Below are 18,893 nucleotides of genomic sequence, written 5' to 3' on the forward strand. Positions count from 1 at the left end.
ACACCCAAGGACCAGTCACGTGATCCAGCACCACGTGAACAAAGTATCAAGGTGATCAAGGTCTCGGCATGGGCCAAGAGGTTGAGCAGCTTGATCAAAGGCTAGGAAGGACGGATATATAAGATTGCCAGATTTCATATGTAGGAGTTCTTTGTAGTCAATAACAAATTGTATCTGATCTTTTAGAATTACCTTACCAGTACAATAGTAGCTTATCCCCCTGGATAAGTCAGAGTTATTACCCTGTCTTGATACTCGCTTTACCCTATACAAACCTCTGCGATATACCCCTCTTACCTTGTGTAGTAAGTTACCTATCGTTACATCTAAGGTAGGAGGAAAAGGTCCTTACATAGTAGGATAGGCAGCAGTGCAGAGGCCATATCCTCTATCTGATCCAGCGGTGAAAGGCATCTCATCTGATATTGATACTCTATCGTCCTATAGTGATTGATCCCAGTGATCAACCGTCACAGTCTATTAGGGATAGAGTACCTAGAGATACCTAGTATCCTACATGTTAGAGATAAAACCGCTGAAATCTAGCTGCTTCACATAAGGATTCGAGGACTTGATCCTGTACACCAGGTTCAATGACTCAAACCTAGATACGTCTATGGTCCCCGCACCTGCCACTCCAGCGATGAGACGACCATCGGGGCTTGCGGCAAGTTTTGGGCAATTCGCACGCACTGTGTGGAGCGTTTTGTCATTGAAGGAGTCTAATAGAACAAGCTCGCCATCGAGATATGATACTGCAAGTAGTTCCAATGCTGAATTGGGGTTGAAAATCAAAGCTGTGACTAAACGTTTGCTCGGTTCGCCATTGGCAAGTTTCTTGCCACATGTCCCGTAGTAGTCATCTTCATCAAGAGACCACAGAACTGTAGGCATCCCCAGCGAAGCTATTGCCACCATATTATGCTCCAATGAGATGGAAACAGCGGACGGTGGCCGACGGAGCTGACTGTCGGCGAACTCTTCGCCAGCATGCCACGGCCTGTCTGGTTGACGGCTTCCGTCATCATTGACGTTCCACGAAGCGAGATAGTTTTTATCGCAGGCAGCTATGAGAACTGCATCATCATATGCGAGAGCAATGCATCTTTGCGGTACTTGGAAGGTATATTATGTCTTCCCATCAGCAATATCCCAAATTCGGATCGTTTTTGGCCCACAGGATGCCATCAAACCGGATCTGTTTAGAAAACAGAGGATATTCACTGTTTCCCCGTGATGCAAAGTCTTGTATTCTTGACCTGTTCCAGCATGATACAGTACTACTGCGCCGTTCCGTAAACCAACGGCGAAATAGTCGTGTCCATGGCATAGGGAGCTTGTCGGAGACCGGAAGTCGACGCAAGTAAGTCGGTTCCCCCAATCGGAGTTCGAAGAGCCCAAAATCTTAAATCCGCGGCCTTGATGCACACTATTGTAAATGGCCGAGTTATTTGGGCATAGTGGAGGGATCAGAGCGAATATTGCTGGTGGGCATGCGACCAGTGCGTCCGCAAACCGAGCGGAGATACGTATGAGATCAGTGGACCACGTTTGTAGAAAATTAAGATCCATAGGGGCAGTACAGAGCGCGAAGTATTCTTTCAGGTGTTTGGAAGTCTGAACAAGGTTGCTGAGGTTACGAGTACGAGCAACTACTTCGATCCAGGTCAGGACGTTCGTATCCAGAAACTTGCTTAGGTACTCGACAAGTTACCATCGGCCTGCACCAGGTGACTTGAGAAATTGAAAAAGGTAGTCAGAGAAGGGAATCTGCTTCTTGGTGGTCGCATTGGTATTCAGACGCCGTACTGACCGAGGTCTCTTCATTTCGTCACTTAACAAGTACTGTAGACACGCTTTCGCAAGCTGTGTATTCGCCGCTACTTTGCGAACCGCGAACTCGGAATCAAGGCTCTCGCCCAAAAGAAACTCGCGTGCCGTTTCATGCACCAGTTGGACATTCCCATGTCGGTCAACCATCAGCAGTTGACTGCAAGTTGCTTGGAGCATTGCTTCTAGGTTCGTTATTCTGTCGTGACCGGTGTAATTGAGCGCCTCTTGAATTTCATTTAACTTAAGTGGCCTTGTTGCGCAGGTTGTCCACATGATAGTCGACTTAGTAATGTGCTTTGCGCCTGCAGACTGGGACATCATATCTAACGTCCTACGGTAGAGTGGACCCATGTCTTTCGGGATTTCGTCAAGAACTTGATTGATCTCATCTTCACTGTAAGAGTGGGATAATTCCCCAAGCACAAGTGAAGTCCACAGAAACGATCCTTCGGATTTTAAAACAATTTTCTCAACTAAAGCGGCTCTAGTTTCGTCATTCATGGATATGAGGGCTTTAGACTTTGCTCCAACAAAGCACCTGATGTCTGGAAGCGTGTCGATAGTTGATATCGATTCGTGACAATAACGTTCTGACCCTAGCTCGGCAAATGCTGTACGCAGCGTCTGCGTGTCCCAGCTTGTCACCAGAATGCGGAGCGGGATCTCATCATCCAAGTCGCTCAATAAAGTTTTGAAGGCGGTGGCGGCATTTTCACACTCGTCTAGGCCATCTATAACCCAAAAGTATTTGCCTAGGCTAGTTTTGAAGATGGCATTTACGACCAGCTTATGCCAAAGCAAACGCTCGTTGTTGGTGTCGCTAACGGGTCCAGCAGTTTCCCGGAGAGCCTCCCATAGGCTCTCTCTAACCGATGCTTGTTGGCTGGCCATATGGGACGCAAGTGATCTCAGGTACGTGCTGACCTGTGATTGAGATAGATCAGCGTACTTGAAGAAGAAGAAACTGCATCCCTCGCCATTACCCTGGAGTTCTTCGATCATATTCCCAGCAAGGATGGATTTACCCGCTGCAGGCTTTCCTGTAACCCAGAGCAACCTTGAGTCTGAACATGAGAGATTGCGCTAGCGGCAGTATGATGGCTTAGAAGAGAACCACTCGCAGGTCCCTTTCGTTCGTGCATCCTTTGCGGCGAAAAGATCGTCCTCCAAGGCGCCATATATTTCAAGATGCGTCTCTATCTCACGCATCTGTCTTCTTCGTAGTATTTATTCATGACCTACGGTTTCCGTATCGGTAAGCAACTGGTAGGCGGCTCCAGTTGGAAATGCATCGCGATCTATAACCCTGCCTGAACTAATGAGTGACCGTTTACCCGAGAACCCAGGCGTATGTTCAGACCAGTCATCCAAATTGACCCGACTGAAAGCAGACTCCAGTGTGTCCAAGTTCCTCACTAAGACACCTATGTCAGACGATGATAGCGACGGAAGTCTCCCTGTGACTGAGATGGGGTCTGATCCGGCGTGCATCAGCTGCCTCATTCTTTTCCATACCCACAATAGCTTTCGGAAATCGCCAGAGCACATCTGAGTAATACGATCTGTGAATTTTGATAGTTCTGCTCTGGAGCCTTCGACATCCCGCTGTGACTGATTAGGAAGCGGCGGGTCTTCTGCCGAGATGAAAGCCTGAAGCCGATCAAGAAGAAACAAGTTATGATCTCTACGAATGTGTTGATCTAGGCAAAGCCTCTGGTCCTCAGAAAATGCGTCTACAAACTCTTGAAGTGGTCTACTTGAGACAAACAGCTTGACATGCTTGGTTTTTGATTGTATCCACTGAAAAACCAGCGCAATGAGGTCTTCATAGTCAGAGTTTTCTTCTTCCAGTTCGTCAAGACCGTCGATGAAGATGACGAAATGATGAGTGTGGCTATTGGTGGGATCGCAAAGAAGTTTAGTAAGGGCTCGGCAGACTTGTTCCTTTCGTAGTTGGTACTTGAGCTCAACCTGCCACGGCGTAGATGCTGTTTGTTTCCATAACTCTGGCAAAGCCAATGGGATCAACTCGGCACATTCTTCAAGGATATCGTGAAGAAGAGGCCGGCAGAGTCCACCTGTAGTTTCTTGCTTCCTCGTGCCCTGTTTCCAAAGAAAGTATCTTGCCATAACGAGTTTCTGAGGTGTAGCCCAAGTACCACAGTATGATGCAGTCTTGGGATGGTCCCACAGTATTTCATCAGAGAAGACTTTCCGGAACCAGGTCCAGTAAGGTGGAAAATGCCGGCACCTCTTTCTAACCAGTAGGGAAGATTACTACTTTTATCCACGGTTTTCTCATCGCAATTTAGATCCGAATCATGCTCTTTCATGGGCAACAACGGTTTCACGAGCACCTCGACTGAATCATGAGCTTGTGCGGACGATTTGTCTAGCGTTGAAGTTAGCACATCTCGTGAGTGTCTTTCTAGGTTCATCTCACTCTCAAAATCGTGAATGCTCCGATCATTTAGAGCGCAAGCAAAATTTCCTCCATGGGCTTTGGAGATATCGACGAACCGCTCGTTCATGTCCTCGAATAGCAGCAAATTGATGATTCGACGGTCAGTGATGAGCACCTGAGTTCTCTCTGGGAGAGTGAATATTTGGCGCAGTTGTATTTCGGCATATTGGCTCAACTACGAAATGCTAACGTTAGATCTCAGCTTTTGAATGTGGTTGACAAGGTTTCCTAAAGCTTGATCGTTCGACTGAAGAGACAAGATGACTTGCTCCTGAAAGCTCTTTTTGTCAATCCTATACTGGCGTCAATTATCATTCTTGGCTAGGAAGGGGGAGATAGACCTACTGGGTCAGGCGGGAAAGCTGGCTGTCGAGTTCTGCCATGAATTGAGACAACCTGGCGAGAATCTCGTCCCTTTCGCTCTTCTTAAGCTGAGTTTTGACTGTAGAAACCATACATTGCCATTTTGAATGCGGATCTTTTGCTTTGACCTTTTCCAAGAGAGACGAAAGCTCGATCGAGACGGATATACAGCGATCTGCTATGCGACAAAGTGTATCGTCGTCTGCGCTTCTCGGAGATGGCAATTTCAAGACATCCAGGCAAGTGCAAAGGTTGTGTAGCTCAGAAGCGCATAACTCTATGTCTGCATTTTCTTCTGCTACGCCCTCACCAGTCTGATAGATCTGACGAGTTCCATGGACTATTTTAGTCGCAAAGTCCACAAATTGGACGATTGAAGTTGCCAGGGTGAGCGCAGTGAAAGGATCCATCGAATGGAAGGACAGAACGATTAGCTACGACATGATAGGAATGGATGATGACCTTTGGGCCCATGTAGCCTCTAACTTTGGAAATTGTGCAGGGCAGAACGTACTGTGCAGTGTGTAGCGGGGCTGCAGGGTAAAGAAAGAATCAAGATACAACAACAAGACACCTCGTAGTTGTGGCAGGCCAGGCAACTTAAGCAGTGAGGCGGGTCGGTGGGTCTGGTGAGCCAAGCCGCTCGCACACGCATACACGCACGGCAGTGGCGTCTGGACACTGCATGGTCCATATGACGTGGATCAACTGGCGGTCTCTTTTCATTCGTTATCTCGAAGAAAAATAATAATAGTCCACTAGGAACGGAGTAATGGGGATACCCAACATCCAACACCTTAGAGATCATGCTGCTGTGAGGACTCTGTGGAGTACCTCAGCCTACTTAGCATGACCATTCATAGCCGCCTCGTAGCAAAGGTCATGGGCCCCCTCAACCATCTCAAATCCGATGCCCACAGCCTCTAAACGCTTCTTGCCATCATTGTCGACAACGAACGTGTTCGGCTCTCGGATACCCACATAAACGGTCTCCAGCTTCTCCTTTAGAGCTACAATTCTGTGGCAGCAGGTGCGATTGCCACTCAGTCTTACATTTCAAGGTTCCATAGTGGTGTACAGAAGTGTGTTGGCAGGAAGCTGGTCGATGATTGCTCTTCGGCGCGCACAGCTGAAAGGCCGTGACCTTGGGCAATCTTGACGAAGCAGCACTGCTCTGCGTGTGTGCTGCCCATGTCACCCTCCATGTAGCCGGGGAGTTTGATTGAATAACCCGTTTAGAGGATCGCACCGGGTTTACCGTCGACAAGTACGGCGCCCACACAAAACTTGTCCGGTCCTGGTGGCGAAAGTCGAGCCTGAACCACGGCGTACTCCATGAACGCTTTATGATCTCCAGGTGTAATGTAAGGATGCGTAGTAGCCGACATGCTGCAAATTGAAGGAGCAATTTCTATCAGATCCGGAATGAATAAGGGACTGGCGGAATCGACGGTGAAAGATCTCTTTGTAGAAGAAGTATGAATTACACCTACGGCAGGAGTAGTAGTGGGGGTAATGTTTAAATAAGAAGGTGGGTGAGTGATAAGGTTCTACAGATGCTGGTTACGTACATTGATTGTGTAGGGCCGGGTGAGGGGGGGAATCCGGTGTTGGACAAGCATGCACTCTGACTTTCAACAGCAGAGAACAGACCTTGATGACTGCTTCATATGGCTTGGCATAGTATGATTGGCCATTTGGTCAGTTTGGATCGATAGACAATCTGATTCCTGACTTTTTCGTTTATGAGGTGGGTTGGATTTGCAGCACTTCTCCGCCATCTATCGCATTCCTTCGGCTGGGGTTACTAACGAATAATTGCCTCGCAACTAAGCTAGAACGAAGCCAACGGAGTCCTGGAAGGTGCGCAGCTTCTTCCTATTGTGAGCCTACGACTTCCGGGTAACAACGATAAGTAACACATGCTGTCACCGAAAATGCACTCAAGTCCAACTGCTCGCGGCCCATGCTCTGTTCATGCCTGCCAGCTGCCAGCAATGTATAGAAGTCGGTCAAACGTCATGTCAGGCAAATAGATACCAAAGACAAATTGGTGGCTCAAGATAATGCTAGCCATCGAAGAACACCAAGTTAGAATTATGTATTCATGTGTAAGTCACAGTATGGAATCATTTGAACAGACGTACGCCACGCATCAGTATGATTTAAGAATACTCTCTTAGATATAACACCTATTGCTTTGTATTTATTTCTCGTTACCAGTAGTTAGATCCACGATACGCCTCTGTCCATACTGTAAGTGAAGCTGTTATCTTTCCTGGTTCAGCTATTATGTTTGGTGCATTCACGCACTTCTATTAATATGGAATCATTCTTGTTAATAAGTTATTGTAAAGAAGACTTTGCTTCAGGAAACTTGTGCACAGTAGCGATTTACGCGATATAACATTCTACCCGTAGACAAAGAAATCATGTACACAGATATCAAGATTCTATTGGGCTAGCAGTGGAACCATCCTCTTAAGTGAAATATATTGATTTTTTCCACGTTAGGAGCAAGAATCTTGAAGCATGATGGTAAAAGATTCCGAGGAGAAAGAGGCTTGCGGTTCTCCTGATCTCGTGGCTTTCTCTCGCCGGATAAATGAAGACGTTGCATTCGAAAGTCTTCCTGGAGTCTGTAGGCCCCCTTACCTTCTACTAGCGGGAATCGTACATTCATTCCTGTCTGCGGCATACAGGGGGCACATGTACACGGCGGCATATCCTCCGTGTCCAATTCATTGAATCAGGGAAGATGAACGAGTGCGCCCAGTCAAGAAAAGTTGGAACGGTATTATTACATGCAGTGTTCACTATCACATGAGCGCATCCCAACATTCCTGGTACTTCCTAAATGGGCAAGTTGATTATGGAATCACCGATATCTTCCAACAATACCGTTATTGTCTACGTAGCCATGATGGTACATAATGGGCTACGGATTTATCCTCAATGCCCAATCTTATGATAGCTCCGGCGCCTGAGTCTCGGGTACAACTCGGCCTACTGTAGGGAAACTTCATACAATTACTTGCAAGAATGAGTTAAATCCTTTCAATAATGGACTTTCTATTATAGACAGGGGCTGTTTTCCTCTACTTTGCGTGTTCGAGTGTTTACATTATCATTCGTTAGGGTTAATCGTCATTGGTCCGGGGATTTTACTGCCACGTGCAGAATGAGCACATTATGTAACCATGCAACCATGGTCTCTGCAGGGGATTGGGGCTCCAAGATCATACGAGTAGTGTTCTTCTTCGAGGCCGCACGCTGTTACTCTAGTGTTCGCCTCCAACTTCAAAAAGAAAAACGGGCGCCTTTCAACAATGTTTTCCACTTATTTGTTACCAGGCGGGAACCTGTAGGAATAGAACAAGGCAGGAGGGCATTCGGTCAGATATGAGGGTCAGCTTTGCGATGTTCAAGGCGATCAAGGACAAAATCCGAGACGTTAAGCAGCCCAATTCGAATCTGCAAGAAAGGGACATTCAAGATTATTAGTTCTCATGTTATGGGCTTACTCAATCTCGCACGCAATGGCAGTCAAGCATCTTGATTTAACTTTACAAATGTAATCGGCTTCCTAAACCAATTAGATCTACCACAAACCCTATCTACGGAAACAGGTAAGTAACGAATAGGTTGTTACATTACTAATATTATTAATGCCTACCACCTAGGAGCCCTAACTGAAATCAACACTTCTCTAAATGCTAAGGTGGTAACAAATCTTCACCGAATAACCAAATCTCAGAGACACTACTCCTCTTCGCCGAGGTTTAGATTCGAAGGGTCGGAAATTAGAAAACCATCTGATTGAGTGTATATCGAAAATCTTTCTATCCCGAGTAGCTCTGTAAAACTGAGGACTTTTGTTGTATCCCCATTTGCGTCTACGTAGTTCTATCTCTCTCCACCTCTCCCCCACATCCACTCCCACTTCCCCACCAATCAATCTTATCTATATTACCAAACGCATATGACCGGAGGGTTTTTCCAAATACAGATTCGCGCATAGTCGGGTTATGGAGCCCCGGATGAAAGGCAGCCGTGTGTTCGGCTGCAACTCTATTGTATCTTACACTGATCGTGAAGCGAATACGCGATACGAGAAACTACGAAGTCACTGGACGTATTGATTTAGAGTGGAATGCTGTTGTTTCCACCATCCATGCAGTCAACGAGATCGGCGGAAGAATTATCTAACAAGGGTTCATTGCCAGAGTGGTACACGATCCCAAGAAGTCGATAGATGCATGGCTACGCCCAAGCAGTTCAGCCTGCTGGGAAAAGTCATATGGTAGAGACTGTTTGACAGTGCCTTCTTACGGCTTCATATGTGTTGCTTCGAAAATCAATGGTTGTAACCTCTTGTTGGCGGAATAATTTGTCTTGTTGAGTATTGGACCTGCAGCCTCCTCTCTGTCTATAGCAGTCACACAACGAAATAAGTTTGCTCTCTGGTCAGATGGAACGGAGGCTGGTTGAACCAAACATATAAATATGAGAAGAATTCTCATAGCTGCTGAACTCAACAATCGCGTGCAACTATTCGGCCCTTACCTCAACTGTTTCCCGTACGACAATATCATCCTACCAACATGCACTTCACTACTCTTATCGTCTCCTTGGCTACCTTCGCCGCCACGGGAGCGGCTCCTCTCGAGAGCCGTCAAGAGCCAAACCCAGTTCAAATTGAGGTTACTACCTATGGCAATAGCATGTGTCAGGACCAGATATTCAACGGGTTCTCGATGCAGTATGTTGTTCTACAACAAGACACTCAGAAGTGTCGCACCTTGCATCAGGACAAAAAATACCCCGTTGGCAGCGTTTCAGCTGCATTCACGCCCGAAGCTACAATGAAGGACAGCTGTGTCGGTGAGTTTGAGTACAACTGTATATAAAAGTCCAGCGCTAAGCATGATAAGTTACACTCTACTCGGATACTGAGTGCAAGGAACCAGCCGGCGTTGCTAAGATTGGTGTGTGCACCACGGACCTCATTTCTGAGGATGTCTGCCCCCGCCCAACTGGCCCGAAGTCTTTCATCTACAGTTGCTAAGTGGTGAGCTCTGATCAGACGTATTGGGGTGCCATTTGTAGTAGGTTGAATAGGGGTATCAAGTATCACATTCATTATATTAGACCGCGACGACAATATACTTTTACCTCGTGTATTCTCAGGAGGCTACGTGTTGAAGTTTGTCACCAGCCACGCTCACTCACTGCAATTTTATCATATACCTCGACTGTTGGATTGACCGACGCGTTGCTAGTATTTGATTTTTGAGAAACATTCATCCTGCAGCTTCGCGATGTTTTAACTTCATGGAAATAAGTCTCGGCATTTATTGGATGATCTGAAGGATCAGACAGTAACCGTGATGAAAGTCCATCGTGTATCAACAGTGATCTCTTATAGCACTCCCATTGCCCTTTTAAGTAATGTGGAGGCGTGTCCATGGAAACACTTTGCGTAAGATTACTACTTGCATACTCCCGATACAGTCATCTCTAATCCTTTTCTGGTCAGTCATGGAGAATGAGCCGTCGTGCACATGTTTTGTAGAAGCTTCCTCCTAGATAGAGGGGGAAGGCAGTAGGTCTGTACATTATGGGAATGCGTTCAACTGTAAGAGGTTCTTATCCAGGGAGGAAAACCTCCTCAGTCAGGAGAACAGCAAATTCTTTCTCCTCGGAATTTTCTACGTGTCACCTCCCTGCCCAGGACTTCACAATAGCCACCTCTAACGTGGACAAAGGCCGAGATTTCCTACCCAATAGTGATAATACTACAACTAATTCAAGACAACCTTGATACTTACGTGCGAACGTTGCATTTCTACTATCTACTCGTAGAACCTTGAAACCCGTTTATCGCTAACATGCACTTGGTTTCCGAAGTAGGGCATTAAACCAAAGTATAGGTAGGGTGCAATTACGTAGTTACATAACAATCAGAATATGTCATATATGAAAGCATACCTAGGTAGAATATCATTTATGTTTATAGCATAAAAAGGCCTGTCGTAGGTAGAGTTACTAGACAGAAATGAAGCAACATAAGATAACACATGATAACCAGGAGGATATCCTTGATAATGTAACGTACCACTTCTTACTCTATCACATTATATATCTTGCTTGGATTTCTTCGATGGGTAGTAATTTTGATTAGCGTTCGTTTCTGGCGTTCCTGCTGAACATTTTGTTTTTAATCTTCCAGCTATTGTCGTACGTGTCCTTTTGTTATATTATTTGCTGGAGAATATTTACTTTCTGAGTAGAAAAATCTAACAAGTCCGATATCGTTTGTAAGATTCTTAGCTAGATTTCATTCATGTGAACCATGAATAGACTGAATATCATAATCGATAGTATGTTTATGTTCACCTAACTTCTCTTTAGGTTTCTTCTCCTCGGTGTAATGAGACATTCGGCAACTTGCGTATCCAGGGTTGATATCGGTTACTCGGGGTTCGGTTACTGAAATCCCTCTTGCTTATCAATCCTACAACATAAGAAACCTAGATATAAAAATTCTTCCTTTTGGTGAAATTTCGACTGATGGTCCCATGACTTCAATCGCAAAGAGAGATTGCGGGCAGGGCCGGCTATTTGCTAGAGCAACGCCCGGCCTTGTCTTTCTACTGTGTGGCGCAAGAATATAAATGCTGTGCAACCAAGCGACCAACAATTTGCTTCAAACCCCATACGCCTCGAGTAATCATCGACACTGTAGCTACTTTCTCAAGGAACACCATGTCTCACGCTCTGGTTTTTGGAGCTTCTGGTATTTCGGGATGGTCTCTGCTCAACCAGCTTAAAGACTACCCCAGCCCTACTACATTTTCCAGGATCACTGGTCTATCAAACCGACCTCTTACGCTTGAACAAGCCCAACTCCATACGGATTCTAGATACAACCTTGTCAACGGCATTGATCTTACCAAACCGGTTCAAGAAGTTGCGAGACTGTTGAAAGAGAAAATTGAAGACGCAGAGGGCATTACACACGTTTTCTACGCAGGTATGAACTCTTTGCAGTAGTATACTTTTTGGCGGTATTCTAATATTACCAACAGCATACATACAAACTGGAGATTTCGAGAGTCTGAAGAAGATCAATTGCGATCTTTTGAAAGTGGCGGTGGAAGCTGTTGAACAGGTCTCGTCTAAGTTGAAAACAATCATTCTACAGACTGGGGGTAAAGGGTAAATCTCCCCTGATCCCATTTACCATCAAGATGTGCTTCTAATAAACACTATAGCTATGGCTTGGAGTTTCCGAAGGAAGTCGGAATTCATCCCCCTCTCCGTGAGGACATGCCTCGAATTCCCGAGCCCTACGCCAGTAAGATCTTTTACTATACCCAGTACGATCTTCTTGCCAAGCTTTCCGAGGGGAAGGCATGGACTTTCTCTGAAGTACGACCCGATGGCATTGTGGGTTTTACACCGACATCGAATGCAATGAACATGGCGCAAGGTATAGCTCTTTACCTCTCAATCTACAGAGAGGTTCATGGCAAGGATGCTGTTGTGCCGTTTCCAGGCGAAGAGCATGGCTACCACTCAACCCATACAGATACATTTCAAGACATACTGGCGAAAATGGAGATATATGCCGCAGCAAACATTGACAAGTGCGGCAATGGCGGTGTTTTCAATGTCGCGGACGGAAAGACTGTCACTTGGGCCCAAGTTTGGCCCAAGCTGGCCGAGCACTTTGGTCTAAAGGGGCAAGGTCCTATAGAAAACACAGTCCCAATGGAGACGTTCGTTAAGAGTAACGACAAGGCATGGAAGGTACTTGTGGACAAATATGGGCTTAAGGAAAAGGTCGTTGAGGAACAGAACTGGGGCCATGTGCACTTCATGCTCGTACAATTCGATTTCAACAGAGAATATGACCTTAGCAGAAGCCGTGCGGTTGGATTTGCGGAGGAGATCGACACAGTCAAGGGTTATATCATAACGTGGGATAGGATGAGAACTGCAAAAATGCTGCCACCTGTATCAGCTTGGTTATAGTACGCTTCAGTAATGATATGCCGTATTGAATAGGGTCTCCTATAGTATTGTGGCCTCCCGAAGTAAGAAGGGTTGATTGAGTTATCTCACCACAATTGATCGAGTTTTGTTATTTATCTTTTTCCCGGAAACCCCCACTCTTTCGAAGTTATCCAATATGTTCTCAGCATATAGCGTACATTTATGTGTGTGTAAGGTCACTTTCTGGGCCAGTGGATAAACGTCAATATACTGCACTCAAATCATAGATCTTGAGTATCACATACAACATCATTCAGCGAAAACCTAATAAAAATCAACGGTGCGGCTTTGCTGTAGCTTCGCTTTGTCTTGCGTAGTCCAACAACACCGGCAATAGTAGTGTCTTTTATTTCTTGGTCAACGGTAGAAAATCAAGTAGTGAATCTTTCAACAACTAGTCACTTCTATAGTCAGGTATGCACTGCAATAGTGTTAGTCATCGTGGTTCTAGATTCAATTTGACGACATGAAGTAGAATATTAGAAGAGGGTTACGAGCGTAGGCGCGGCGGAAGCATTGAATGTAGGTGACTGAAGGAAGTATTACAGTACGCGATCGACCCCCAGTGTGATGAATTATTCCATAATGGGCACATATCCAATGTTGTGCTCGAATTGGTAATGCGGGAGTCTTCTTCGGCTTCTTAAATCAATACTGTTTGTCCCCGACTGATGGGAATCCGGCTATATGGTACACGACCGGATTGGCTGCGAGTGACACCAACGACTACATTATCTATTAGCATCGTATGCCTGCCGTTGAGGACGTCATTAATACATCACATGAAATATTCATAGCTTTCATCGCACAATTTGGTCTATTGAAATGATGTGACATAACATTTGATTCGCCAATCTATGCAGATATATGATAGTCGGACACATTTCGATAACACACTGTCGAAAGCCGAACCGGCTTCAAGGCCGAAATTCCTCACCTCATACATGGCCGCCCGTCCAACGAACTCTCCACTCAATTCGCTTTCTTTGCCGTGGAAGGAGATCCGAGGGCCCGAGTCCTGAAAGTTCTGCGAATTGCAATCTGAGTACATCGGCACCCAGGACAATGATCGACGATCCACCCGAAAACGTTGGAATGCGGGCGCAGCAGTACATGGGTGGATGGTGCCATTACCAAGTTAGTCATGTCTGTGCATTTCTCGTAGAAGTAGATAGAAATCCTCTGAAAGAGGATTCTAAGTAATCGATCATCACTGATAGAATAGCTGCGCGAATACTAGAAACTCTCCTACCAATGACGACTAGACGTGGTTCTGGCTTGTATAACATTGACAATTGAGTATGAAGAGGGTGAGTCTCGCAGGCATAACACACGATATACGAAGGGTAATTCAACAGAGTACTTTGCCTCATAGTGTATCGCTGACCGCAATCCCTGGGTGACAGCCCTATTGTGTATTGTTCGCCACAAACCCAGATTCTTGGTGACCCATAAACGAATCTTTTCAGATTGCTCCAGATACCAGGCGGAGCAGGAGCACAACAGTTTGTTCGGGTGGATGTAAAAGAGCCCAGTGTGTCAAGCCCAGTTGTTCCTATAAACAAAATAGAGAGATGGAAATGATGAAGGGCATTCGCTGACAACAGTGTGTACTTTTGCTTAGCTCGATCTACCTACCCATGTGAAAATAGAATCAACCGTTCTTGTCGTACACGGCTTTAGCTCTCAAATGTCTTCAAACACTCTTGCATGGTATATGTACAACCCAGATTCATGATTGGGCTGTATTTGAAACCTGCATCAATTATATCTCTCACTGATAGCTTATTGTAGCAGCGCCATCAACTATCAAATTCTGCCCCGAGACATACTCTGACAAGCTACTCACAAAAAACACGACAGCCCGTGCAACATCGTCCGGTTTCCCGAGTCGTCCCAATGGCACCCTTTGCTCCATAACACTCTTCTTTGCACCACTCAGATCGTCCCTATTCATTGCTGTCTCAATCGTTCCCGGGCTCACCGCGTTGACTCTTATGCCATACTTGCCCAATGCCACCGCACTGCTCACTGTCATCCCGAGCAGGGCGGCCTTGGATGCCGCATAGTGCACAAGCTGTGACGAGCCTGCCGTCGCGGTCACAGACGCGATGTTGACCACAGACCCTCCCTTTCCTTGGGATATCATGTGCTCTACTACACTCTGCGTGATGCGGAAGGCAGCTGTGTAATTGATCGCCATATGTCGTTCCTGCTGCTCCTGTGTCACAGCCATGAAGTCTGAGAACTGACAGATACCCGCATTGTGCACGATGGAATCAAGCTTGCCGAACGAGCAGATGGCCTTATCGACAAGACTGAAGTGCAGAGACGCGTCAGCCAAGGACTACAGCTCGCTGGCCCTCGTATGTTTGGAGAAGGGGTATGCATCACGTACCGCTGCCCAGCATCGACATCTCGTATGTCCAGCGCAATCTCGACTGCTCTCTGCCCAGAGGTCTGAACCTCACTTCGATCAGAAGATATGATATGTTGCAGTGTTTTGATATCTTGTCGTGATTGCTCGTCTCCAATGTGGTGTAGAACGAGCCTGGCGCCATGGCGCGCGCACTCGATGGCCGTAGCGCGCCCAATGCCTGAGCTACTCCCTGTGATACTTTGGAATCCGCCATTAGTACAGTCTCCTTAGATTGAGGAATGTGTGGATCTCGGGGGAGAATATACATAATCACCCTGTTTTCGAGTAGTAGTAGAGACATCTTGCAACGGTATACAGTTTGATTAGCACAATGGACTGTCCGTAATGTTCTTTAAAGTGCTGCAACAGATGACCCTATATCCTTATCCTAGGGAGTACTTATAACAAGAGTGCGCGTCATGGTTATTGGCGCATCCAAAATGGATAGTGTTGCATCTACCTCGATGAAGTGCGGCTATATGCTTCTGGGTTGTCCCCAAAGAAGCCGAATGGCGCGGTGGCCAACCAACCGGCCGTTGTGTTACAAAAAACATCTACGGAGGGGCCTATTCCATCAGCGAAACACCGAACCTGCGCTCCTTACTATCTCATTGATAGTTTTGCAGAGCTTTCGTATTTTCTGACCATGGGCGTCTAAGCTAAAGTCTCTAGCAATCATGACCACAACACCATCAGTACTCATCTAGGCGTGGTGAGGAGAAAGGTGGCTGTCTTTTTGCAAGACCTTCGCGTTGCAGCAAGAGTGCAACACACAGATCCTAAAGCTGTCTCAAGCGGTCTCGAGAGATGGTAGACCCAGATTTGCTGTGATTGACGTTCCTTGGTTGTTGAGTACAGAACAAACATACAGTGAAGGCATCAACTGCCTTATGCTCACACACGATCATACACACTATCAAAAGCCATGCAACTTCTGTCACTAGGACAGACCCGACGCACTGGCTACAACAGCATTGATTCATGATCCAATCACATAAGGAGAAGTGGGGGTTTTGGGGTCTCGAAGATTATTAACACCCTAGTTCGACGATAGATACGATGTTTGATAGTGGCCAAGAAAACGAAGGACTGTGACATTACGATAACCAGAAGAAGAACCATTACATCATGGCAGCGAACGGATACGGCATTGAAAAGGTCGAGTTCGATGGGATGTCGAAAATATTACCCAAGAACAGTTGGCTGGGCCACTCGTTGGGCTCTGGAAGCGGAAACCCGTTCAGGTCAAGGGAGCCGATGCTGGGGTCAATCTCCGCCCGCGTATCCGTATCGTTGCCTAGATTTTCTGTATTGGTTCGACGGTTGGCCGTGGAGATACACAAGATCTTGTCGAACAGTTGCGATATCCACGGACTTGCGTCCCATGTCTCGCGCGTAGCGTGGAGGGCCATCTTACAATTCGTAAGGCCTGACATGCCCAGCCTAGCAGTGCTTCTATTGTCGCTCTTTGTCTGCATGTAGAAGACTACCGATGCGATGAAGAGGCCGTGGAAGAGCTCGTGCGGAGGAAGTAAGGCGTTTGGGTCAGTGACGACGGAACAAGCACTAGACGCAATTTGTTGGGCTGCGTCACTGGCAACCTCCTCTCCGAAGAATGTGTGCGAGGTTGCTCCTTCTGGATCGTTTGGGGCAGAATCCGTGGGTCCATTGACGTGTGCTAAAATTATGTTGTGATTATATAGGATGCAAAGTGTTGATGCAAATACGTTGAGGTGATTGCTGGCGAAGTCAGACCATCTCAATTCTGCAGGGAGGTCATTTCGCCAATCTAACAGCATCTGCTGCAAGGATTCTGTTGCGAATTGCTTGCGGGGATAGAAGCGAGTTGTGATGATGTGGCGGAGGATCAACGACAGCCTTGTTGCATGGATCTGGTAGAGGCCAGAACACTGTACGTGAGGACTTTGCAGGAATTCAGTCGAGGACCCGTCATACCGCAAGTCTTCCTCGGTCAATGGATCAACATCACAGTGGTCCAGGTTGATCCGGAAGGGTCGGCCTACAAGAGAAGCGCAGGTCGCGTCTCTTATGACTAGGACCCACCACAAACGCTTGATCAGACTTCTGTCTTGCGGTTCGATCATGGCCCCTGCCATGGACCTATGGAAACCCAAGGTTTCGGCTATAGTCACTCCCGTGCAAATCCATGTGTAAAAGTTCCAGTAGTTGCTCGGACCTCCGCCCCAGAAACTCATCAAAATACAGACCTGAAGGGCTACAATTTTGTTCCCCTCGTAGCCGATGTCAAACAAAGCTTTTGTCTTTCCATGAAATAAAGATCGCGCCTCTAGCCTGCTATCGAATCCCGCACGGCGGAGGATCTGCATAGGACAATAAGTGGCAGAGATAAAGCAGAGAGCGTGTAGCAACATCCAGGGGATCTGATGTGCCTTGTGCTGCCGGAGTAGCTCCTGTGGATTGACGATTGGGTAGAGAGGGAAGACACGCTCGAAGAAAATATCCATGAGTGCATCCATAGTTTGGTTAGGCGGGGCGGTGAATGCCTCTTTCGCTTCAAGAAAGGCAATCTCCTCGGGCTGCATTCCTGCGGGATGCGAGACACGAGGAGAATCGGCGACTTCCTCACTTGCAAACGGAGGAGCAGGGTGATGAAGCTGAGGACGCCCAGTACCTCTTCTAAGATCTTTAAGGACGATGTCAAGAGGAGAGGCCTCACCAATGTAAGTAATGGAATGCTTGTTCAAGACATCACCTCCACTGTGATGACATTCTAGCAAGTGATTGAACGTAGTTGCCCAGCTGACCTCACGATATGAAGTTGACTGGTTCGTATGAGTGGCATGTGGACTGCTCGCAGCTGGTTCTACTGTGGTCCTGGGCGTGGTGATATCAGCAGAGTCTGGCACTACTACTGGCATACGGAGAGGTTCCGTATTGCTTGCAGCATTGGTGTCCCGTGCCGAGGTGGTTGTGGTCGGAGCAGTATTTGGATCACATCCAATGGTGGCCGTGTTGTGTGATTTGTCGAGAGTGGAACGCTGAATTTGTCGGCGTGCTTTGCGAGGGTATATGCCCCTTCGTGACTGAATGAGTGTACATTCGGGCTCTCGCCTTTGTTCGCAGCGAGTGCATGGTGTTCCGCGTTCACTGGCGTCGCATTTGACACGCTTGTCGTGACATCTCCGACAAGCCTTGGAGGCACGGATTCGGGGGGTGGTGGCCTGTAGAATTGTAGGAGGCGATGATGGGTGTTCGGTCATGATGCATTGTGAGGGGAAGGTGAGGTCTCTCGAGAACCCGGTTGTCGTCTCGGCTATATGTAGTTATAACTTATAAGTATGGAGGAAAAACTAGCGGACGCTACTACTACTTATGTTACCATAGCACCATATGGCAGGCCATAATGTTCTCTAAAACTCCGACGTATTCCAAAATCCGTTTGAAGTTCGGTTTGATTCGTTCTTGATACGTGCCTGTAATCATCGTGTAGATTTGGGAAATGTAGTGGTAAGTATGTTCAACTTCTGGTTCGATTCGTCTTTAGCTCCCTGACCTTGCGCAGCAGTTTCTATGCCAGTACTTCTTAGTAAAGCCTGCTAGTATATGAATTGTCTAGATGCTTGTATAAGATGACCTTGATATCAAGCCAAATTTTTAGGACTCGTTGTAGTTGGGGAGATGTAGCTTAATGAAAGCACTGAATACCTAATTACGACACTTCACATAGCAAGAATACAAGCACTTCCTAATAATAACTACTGTTCGTTTTTT

The 18,893-nt window shown here is 46.6% G+C and overlaps 5 protein-coding genes across 5 annotated transcripts; 2 read left to right on the forward strand and 3 right to left on the reverse strand.

The window, feature by feature from the left end:
• Window positions 1-551: 551 nt before the first annotated feature.
• BU24DRAFT_456109 (uncharacterized protein) lies at window positions 552-6,230 on the reverse strand (the record flags this gene model as incomplete). The annotated part of the gene is made up of 11 exons (XM_033531419.1): window positions 5,919-6,230; window positions 5,505-5,670; window positions 5,175-5,193; window positions 4,643-5,094; window positions 3,993-4,467; window positions 3,076-3,936; window positions 2,948-3,042; window positions 1,814-2,890; window positions 1,179-1,693; window positions 630-1,115; window positions 552-577 (listed from the first exon to the last, which is right to left on the reverse strand). The coding sequence occupies exons 1-11, from the start codon at window positions 6,046-6,048 to the stop codon at window positions 552-554; spliced, it is 4,302 nt and encodes a 1,433-aa protein (XP_033376900.1). The 5' UTR covers window positions 6,049-6,230.
• Window positions 6,231-9,264: 3,034 nt separating this feature from the next.
• Window positions 9,265-9,728, forward strand: BU24DRAFT_468684 (uncharacterized protein; the record flags this gene model as incomplete). The annotated part of the gene is made up of 2 exons (XM_033532544.1): window positions 9,265-9,544; window positions 9,595-9,728. 2 exons carry the CDS (start codon window positions 9,265-9,267, stop codon window positions 9,726-9,728), a joined length of 414 nt encoding a protein of 137 aa, XP_033376901.1.
• Window positions 9,729-11,425: 1,697 nt separating this feature from the next.
• BU24DRAFT_474988 (uncharacterized protein) lies at window positions 11,426-12,700 on the forward strand (the record flags this gene model as incomplete). The annotated part of the gene is made up of 3 exons (XM_033532880.1): window positions 11,426-11,696; window positions 11,752-11,881; window positions 11,938-12,700. Coding segments are annotated over 3 exons (1,164 nt in total), but the record flags the coding sequence as incomplete, so codon positions are not given.
• Window positions 12,701-14,495: 1,795 nt separating this feature from the next.
• BU24DRAFT_359882 (short-chain dehydrogenase/reductase SDR) lies at window positions 14,496-15,340 on the reverse strand (the record flags this gene model as incomplete). The annotated part of the gene is made up of 2 exons (XM_033524072.1): window positions 14,496-15,039; window positions 15,120-15,340. Coding segments are annotated over 2 exons (765 nt in total), but the record flags the coding sequence as incomplete, so codon positions are not given.
• A 794-nt stretch (window positions 15,341-16,134) lies between these two features.
• BU24DRAFT_93162 (uncharacterized protein) lies at window positions 16,135-18,403 on the reverse strand. Its single transcript, XM_033534816.1, has one exon. It carries the CDS (start codon window positions 18,380-18,382, stop codon window positions 16,262-16,264), a length of 2,121 nt encoding a protein of 706 aa, XP_033376904.1. The 5' UTR covers window positions 18,383-18,403; the 3' UTR covers window positions 16,135-16,261.
• Window positions 18,404-18,893: the final 490 nt, after the last annotated feature.

This window comes from Aaosphaeria arxii (assembly GCF_010015735.1).
Source record: "Aaosphaeria arxii CBS 175.79 unplaced genomic scaffold BU24scaffold_17, whole genome shotgun sequence".
NCBI classification, from domain to species: domain Eukaryota; kingdom Fungi; phylum Ascomycota; class Dothideomycetes; order Pleosporales; genus Aaosphaeria; species Aaosphaeria arxii.